The sequence below is a fragment of the Melanerpes formicivorus genome, unplaced genomic scaffold (assembly GCF_026170545.1).
Source record: "Melanerpes formicivorus ecotype bairdi unplaced genomic scaffold, bMelFor1.0.p_v2 SCAF_4, whole genome shotgun sequence".
Classification (NCBI taxonomy): domain Eukaryota; kingdom Metazoa; phylum Chordata; class Aves; order Piciformes; family Picidae; genus Melanerpes; species Melanerpes formicivorus.
In genome coordinates, this window is record NW_027142356.1 from 29687528 (window position 1) to 29695705 (window position 8178).

The 8178-nt window shown below is 41.0% G+C and overlaps 1 protein-coding gene across 3 annotated transcripts in view; it reads left to right on the forward strand.

Moving 5' to 3' along the window:
• The window catches only part of MTUS1 (microtubule associated scaffold protein 1), a 129853-nt gene extending 124808 nt beyond the window's left edge, over nt 1-5045 (forward strand). For all 3 annotated transcript variants that reach the window (XM_068137491.1, XM_068137492.1, XM_068137493.1), the window contains 2 exons: nt 1894-1991; nt 2756-5045. In XM_068137491.1, coding sequence (XP_067993592.1) covers nt 1894-1991; nt 2756-2972 — 315 coding nt within the window. In that variant the 3' untranslated portion in view covers nt 2973-5045. The remainder of the gene's footprint in view (nt 1-1893; nt 1992-2755) is intronic.
• Nucleotides 5046-8178: the final 3133 nt, after the last annotated feature.

Consider the following 8178-nt stretch of genomic DNA (forward strand, 5'->3'; position numbering starts at 1 on the left):
CCTCAGTTTAGAAAAGATGTTTTGTTGCTGGAACGTGCCCAGAGAAGGGCAACAAAGCTGGTGAGGGGTTTGGAGGACAAGCTTTATGAGGAGAGGCTGAGGGAGCTGGGGTTGCTTAGCCTGGAGCGGTGGAGGGTCAGAGGAGATGTTATTGCTGTCTACAACTACCTGAAGGGAGGTTATAACCAGAACAAGAGGACACTGTCTAAAGCTGCACCAGGGGAGGTTTAGGCTGGATGTTAGGAAGAAATTCATCATAGAGTGAGTGATTGGCCATTGGAATGGGCTGCCCAGGGAGGTGGTGGAGTCACCATCACTGGAGGTGTTTAGGAAGAGACTGGATGAGACACTTGGTGCCATGGTTTAGTTGATCAGATCATATTGGGTGATGGGTTGGACTTGATCTCGAAGGTCTTTTCCAACCTGGTTAATTCTATTCTATTTTACAATTATATACATAGAATAAACCAGGTTGGAAGAGACCTTCAAGATCATCGTGTCCAACCCATCAACCAATCCAACCCACCTAAACAACTAACCCATGGCACCAAGCACCCCATCCAGTCTCTTCCTAAACACCTCCAGTGATGGTGACTCCACCACCTCCTCGGGCAGCCCATTCCAATGGGCAGTCACTCTCTCTGTATAGAACTTCTTTCTAACATCCAACCTAAACCTCCCCTGGTGCAGCCTGAGACTGTGTCCTCTTGTTCTGGTACTGGCTGCCTGGGACAAGCATTGGGCTGTAATGTAAAAGGGGAGAAGGAATCACCTGATGCTGTAAATGACCTTTTAACCTCTTAAGACAATACTGGTTTGCATAAACTATTGCTGAGTTAATACAGGGTTATCTGGGAACCTCTCCTACATTTCCTTCTTTCACTTCTCCCCTTGACTCAAATTAACAAGATCCTTACCTGCTACCATTGCTTGAGTGTTACAGAAGATAGACTGCACTGTCAGGAAAACATTAACATGGAAATTATCCTAAGTAAAACAAGGATCAAACATGAAATGGCATGGATGTTTTCATCTGCATTTGATTAGCTTAGGTTGATCATTTTGGCTATTAATCTTTAAGCTTCTTGTTTAGCTGTTTGGATGTGCTCCTGATCTGTGTGTAGTTCCTCACTGAAAGGCAGTTGTGGGGGCAGAACTTGTAATTACTTAGTGTGTTTGTATTTGTGGCAGGACAGGGTCCTTTATCCTGGGTGGGGCTGTTGAACACTGTTGCAATACTTAAGCAAAATTTTAATGAGGAAGTATAGAAGGAGGTTTGGAAACAAAGGAATACATTCCTGTCAGGTGTTCACTATTGTACAGCATCATATGTTGCCCTGGTCTACAATTACTAGTAAATCACTATCAAGCCCTTATCTTCTTGAACAAAGGTTGGCCACAGTATAGAAGCCCTTAGACTGTCTAACCATTTAATCACTGTTTATCCCTGGCTTTGGATAACATCTTGCAGCAGTGAAGTGGAATCAGGAGAGCAACAGGGAGATCAATATACATAAGGGAGCTCTTACATTCATAACCTTAGCATGTTATTTCTAGACAGTCTTCTGTCTGCAACAGCTTCTAAAACTGCTACCCATCACTGGCAGGAGTTAGCAGAACATACTGGTTAACTAGTGGATCGCTTTCCTGGTCCTCCTTTCTTGGCATCTAAATCAACACAAGTGACAAAATGCCAGTATTATGCAAGGGTAAGGCAAGTAGGATCTATTTGACTGTTAAAGAACATTAGGCCATGATAGCAGGTCAGTCTCACTTTACTTTGGGCTTTTGTGCTTACTCTAACAAGGTCTGCAAACTCTAGCTATGTGATAGCTGGTCAGTACCTTGATGTGTTCATCTGTGGGTTTAAAACTCTGACCTTCTTTTTCAAAGCTGGAGACCAACACAATCTTAATGGACAAATTAAAGAAGGTTCAGCAAGAAAATGAAGAACTAAAAGCTCGGATGGACAAACACATGGAGCTTTCAAGGTGAAAAATACCTGTGGACTTTCAGATGTGCTTATGGTCCAGGGGGAGGTGTTCCTGTGACAAGAATTACAATTCTATCTAAATATTCATGATGGGGATTTTGTAGTGCTCTGTAAAAGATCCCTTCCCTTCCCCCCCACACTTGTATCTCTACAAATGTGCATTCCTATGTAGAAAAACAAACAGGAACAGATTTTAAGGGGCTAAAGGCCCCTATGTGCTTCAGTGTCCCAAAACAGTATTTCAGGGAAGAAAAAGCAACTGTGAAATATCATCTTGTGAAAGAGCCAATCTGTAAGGCTTGTGAGCTAAACCTGATACTACTTTTAACCACTGCAGCTGAGTGGTTTGTCCCCAGTTTAGAGCAGTCTTACTTTGCAGTAAATAGCAATATTTAACATGAATAAAATATGTCTGAGGTTCTCTTAATTTCAGCTGTTGCTGAAGTAGATGAGTGAACTCTTCTAGCTTTGAAGGGAACTAGAACCTGCAATTCTGTATGTCAAGCTGAGGTTCCAGCATGGCCATTTCAAAGCTGCTGTCACTAAGTAGGACAATTCTCACTTCTCAGATGCTTTTTCTGGCCTCTAGAGGTATTTCTTACTGGGACTTTCTCCTACCTTCTTCAAGCTAAATCTTCCTTTTAAGGAAATATTTAACTGTAAGCTAAGCAGAGGTTTATGCAGTTTAAAACCTTTCCTTAAGTTCAGTACTGGAGCCTCCACCCTGGGTGATACGCTCTGATGTAAATCTTACCTTTGCAGGCAACTTTCTACGGAGCAAGCTGTTTTGCAGGAGTCACTGGAGAAAGAATCAAAAGTGAACAAACGCTTGTCCATGGAAAATGAAGAACTTCTGTGGAAGTTGCACAATGGTGACCTATGCAGCCCCAGAAAACTGTCTCCCAGTTCTCCATCTGTGCCTCTTCAGTCCCCACGAAATTCTGGTAATTTCTCTAGTCCCACAGTATCACCGAGATGACATCTCTTGAGAAAAAGAGGGGGCTGCATTTCATTTCTGATCTGCAGAACTGGTCCTGACTTTAATCACCAGAGCAAGAGCTATTTTAGCCAAGTACACATAACTGGAAACGGTTTGGTGCAAAAATGGCACTAAGAGACTGAGACTGTGGGAGTAAAACAGTTGTGTTGCTCCTCCCTAAAGGACTTGTTTTATGACCTCTATGGACATCGTTGCACAAAGCACTTACAGAGCAAGGAAAGACTTGTTTATTGCCTTTTCACCCAACTATACGAAAAAGCTCAGGGGCTTAGAGATAGAAGTTCACAACCTTTATAATATGTTCCTTATCACAGACACTTTTTTAAGGCTGTGTGTGTGTGTGCGCGCTGTGGATGGAGTGGATGTAACACACTGTGCGTGTGTCTAATGCTGCCTTCTTTGCTGTGTACGTAATAAAGGATAAAGCTGACGACTATACAATGACATCTACTTCCTTAATAACCTGGTCAGCATGCATGCTTTTAGCACAGAGTACCCTCACCCAGGAATGAGGAGAAACTGCCACTAGTAGCATAGGTTAGTTTCCTTCATCTTTCTGGCTTCAGTTCAGTAACAAAACCAAAAAGAAGGGGGGGGTGGGGGTGGGGAGGAGGCATGAAAAACTTTGTCAACTGGTTTATTAGTGTCTCGGCCAACCTGAGTATGCAACTTTAAAAACCAACTGAATTTGCAGCCATACTTTGCATGGATTCATGGTTTAATAGCCAGCACAACTGCCATTTGTGAGGAGACTCTTTTTTTGCAGGATACAGTGAATTTTGGCTTTCAAGTCAAAAGGGTCATAGTGAAAACCACAGTAGACTGGAAGATATAGCTGAGTAGCAAGCTTAGAAACCTACACCTATCATCTTACCTACTGGAAAGGAATCACTTACTCCCCAAAATAGCATGTCCATTGTTAAAGCCATCTGCTGAGGATAAACTCAATGCAGACTTGAAAGCCAATGAGAAAAATACAGCAATTGTTATTAGGTGCATTCTTAACTCAATTCTCAAGAAGAATCTTAAGCAATTTGTGAATTCCAGTGTATCTGGTGACACACTTTGCATTTTTAAGCATGAGCATTTGTACTACCATTCTTCAGAGTTGGCTGAATTCACCTGAGGAAGAGGGGGGAAATGGTAGAGTTGTGCATGTGCTCTGCCATACCCTCTCTCTTGGACTGCAGGACATGAGTGTTTTGCCAGTTCATTTGGCAAAAGGTCCTGTAAGAGAGATTCTGCAGAGCAGAGAAAGCAAAAATTGTCCTGGCTGTTGGAACTGAAGGCTGAGGGTGTCAATGACTCTGCAAGTATCATATGCTGAGCTTCAGTTTCAATGAGATAATTAATTGTCTAGCCTTGCTAGACCCTTGGTCAGACCTGTTTAAGATGTCTACATTGTACCTACTAAACATAGGATCAGCTTCAAGTTAGCATTACAAAACACTGGCTTTGCTTACAACAGCCTGGGTTTTGCAGTACCACTTCCAGGACCATTGTTACGCTGCTGTTTAGCTAAGGCTGTTTGCTAGCTGTACTTACAACTTACTGTCAGTTGTCTCTGCTGAGTTTCCCTGTTTTTCAGTAGCTTGGGGACAGTAATCAAGGGAATGGAAAATGTTTTGGAAACTTAACTGGAGAACCACTTCAAGCTAAGACCTGAAAAATCTTGGCTAGTAATGAGGAACAGAAACATAAACAAGACTGTTAACAGTGCTCATGCAGTAAGTAAGCTTGTAATATACTTAAACTTGTGATTGACTATTAAGGTCACTTAATATCCCATAATGTTCAAGCTAAGGGTGCCATTTCTATAGAACATGATGTTCTCTTTTAATCCTCTTTAGGGCACTGTACCTACACTGCTTGTAAGTGGTGTCAGTACTTAAAATGCTTTCTAAGGACTTCAAATTTTAACTATGAAAATCCTCTGTGGGCTAAAACTTCACCTAAAGTATATCTTGAAACGTTCTTTCTTTCTATGGTCAAGGAGATTTGCTCACATGTAAGCTGAAAGCTTATAAAATAAATACTATTTTTTTTACTGATTGAAGGGGTTTTCTCTTGCTTGTATTAGTCAAATGATCTTCAACTGAAGGAGGAACCTTTCTCCAAATATTATACCCCCTTAGTGTCTGCTCAGCACAGCATAACAGAAATAGTGAAGCTTCACTGCACAAATCACTAAAGTTCAGCTAACCTTCAGAAAAATTTAACTCTGCCCTTGATACTCTAATGTAGGTAGAAAGTACACAGAGCTTGCTTATAATGAAGGATCTGATCTGAGTTGTTAAAAAAGGGGAGACTGGAGACAGCATTACAGAATTAAGCAATAATACTTGAGTGCATTCAGCCTAATATAGGGACCCAATGTGCATCTGCCTGGTAAAGGCATCCTCCAGGACTCATTAAAATTCTTACCTTATTCAGGACATTTTTTGTATGAGAAAAGCCACCTAGAATTTAGCAGTCTAATAGCTCATGTCACAACAACAGTTGTTTAGCCACTGATAAGAATTTTATCTTAGTTACCATATTAGTGCCTCAAAAGATGCAAGGAGAGTGCACAGGTGCATGAAAATCAAATCTAGTGTTACGCCTGCAAGTAACAGTGGTGCAGAAACTTTTCCCAGCTCCCAGCACAGGAAAGTAAGTATAGTGTAGTGAGTAATACAAAGGCTGCTCATTTGTCAATAGCTTCCCTCCAGAATGCAGGAGACTCCTTACCTCTAAACTCCTTTCATGTAGAATTTTCAATGCTTTTATGAGAAAATGAAGAACCCTTGTGTATAGAAATGAGATTACAGAAGTACCTGTTTAGTGTTTGTCCTGTTGGTCCAAAAGAATTAAATCATTCTGTTCACCTGTAAGCACTGCTGCAGTGTTGTTCTGTTGGAATATTAATTTTTCAAGCTTTAACTAAATGCCATGTGTTGGCAAAGGCTTTGTTTGATCCAGTGACACTTGGTTTTAATTTTTTTAGCATAAACTTTTAGGAAAAGCTAGAATCCTGCTCAACTAAATATCTGCCAAAGGTCTAGTGCTATTCAAGCAATACAGCTGATTTTTCTCAGACACTCAACCTTAACTAGCCGTTCCAACTCTAATGATTATGCTTCAAAGGAAGCTAACAGTGACACTTCTATGTGTACCAAGTAGTTTGTTGCCATTCAAACTATTAAAAACATGGCTCACCTCCCTTAGAAACTTCACCTTAAAGGTCTTTTTGAGCTGCACTGTTATTTGCTGTAAAAATTTAGGTGAATCATTTCCTTATGTTAACCAAAGGCTTCAAGTTTCTGATTACAAACACCAAAGACACTTGTATGTAAACTGGTACCATGCAATTCATGCAGGAAATTCCTTCTACACAGTAAGTAACCACTAATCTTTAAACCTGTAGTTGCCTGACAGCCAGGAAATAATTCAGGACTGAGCTGGAGTTAAAAAGGTCATCAGAAAGCTGGAGTAATCACTGAACCCTTAAGAATCAAATACCTTCTGTCCATTGCTGCTGCCTTGCTGTAGCAGAGTAGTAACTGAGGTATGAAAATAGAAATAACAATACTGGCAGCTCCAGGCATGTGACTTGGACAAGTCACTTAAATTAAATTTCCCAGGCTTCATTCTCTTACCCTGTGTCACTGTTCATTTATGTGAAAACATGTAGCTGCATCAATGTGAAAAGAATCAGGCCTGCCCGGGAGGCTTTTTGGTAAAATAAGGACTATGTAAAATACATAGTAAATAATCCTCAGCTTACAGTATTGGCTGGGGGGGTGAAACAAAAGAACAGAACCACACTAATAGGTCTTCCTTGAAGGCACTGCTTCTGTAGTTATTCCATCCTGAGAACTGCAATGAAGGGGGGACACAACCACCAAACCTGAGGGCAACTACCCAGGCAACGATACACCAACGGATTTACATCACCTTGTCCTCTCCTGCTAGACCGCAACAGAGGAAGGGATGCTGCCACGTGGAACCACTATGCTGTTGGACAAGCCTGAACAGGTGATGCTATCTCCCACTTGCTAGATATTTTAATGGAAATCAACTGTCAAAGGCTGCAAAGCACTTGGAAATTTAAGAAGTTGGCACAGCTCCTATAGTTCAAAAGGAAATGTATGGTTCTGATAAATGGCAACGCTAAAAGGGAATGAACACGTTGCACAGCGTCATCCAGAAGCTCAGGCTTTGCTAAAGTTACTTTGGTCAGATTGAAGAAGTCTTGCCTGATGTATTTTTAAGTGGTACTAAGACTTCTCTGAGGTATTGCTATGAAATTATGTGATTAGTCATTGGGGTACCAGTGTAACATCCTTGCTATCTTTTAATAGCAAAGGAGAAGAAAGAGTAACAAGGAACTGCCTCTTACCCCTTTAAAGTTGGTTCTATTTGTTGCTATATTTACCTTTTTTTGGTTTTGGTCAGTACCTTGTTTCCAGAGGCCAGCATTATTACAGGTAACTGGCAGGCATTCTCTGTGCAGCCTATTTCAGGAGACACGTAGAGCCATTTCATTTCAGCCTTTACCATGGACACTTATTGTAAGGGTCACGTTAGTTTAGGTTCCTGCATGATGAAGAAAAAACTTTCAGCAAGCTTGTTTCATGTTTTCATTAGCAGCAGGTATGATTGGGTTACTGAGATCACAGAGAAGTTGCTATTTTTATCATTGGTACTTACTAGACATCACTACTCAAAGCAGCACCATACCAAGAAGCTGGAACTACCATCTGAATCAAAAGGGCTTACTTCAGGCCTTCACCAGAAACAAGCTTTATGAATTTCAGTCAAATGCAGCCTGAGACACATTGAAGTGTGCAAGCAAGGAGGAGGTTCCTGGTTTGGTTCCTTGTATGCTCAGGGTAAGTTGTTTTTCACATGCCTTGTAAATAAAATGGCTTACGTGAAGACCTTTTTGTCATGCAACTCCTCTGAATAGATTTGTACTGGCAGTTCTACCTTACATGGATTCTGTGGAGGAAAAGACATTGCCAAAGGTCCATCAACATTGTTATGAAATTCCTACCTGTTCTGTGGTAAGTCTGCTCCCTGATACTGGTAACTAAACCCAGAGCTTATTTAGCCAGATACAGTTCTGTGTAAATCCAAACATCTTTCCTTTTCTCCTAAGTATACTAATGCAGTCAAGTTGAACTTGTTACTATACCAAGAG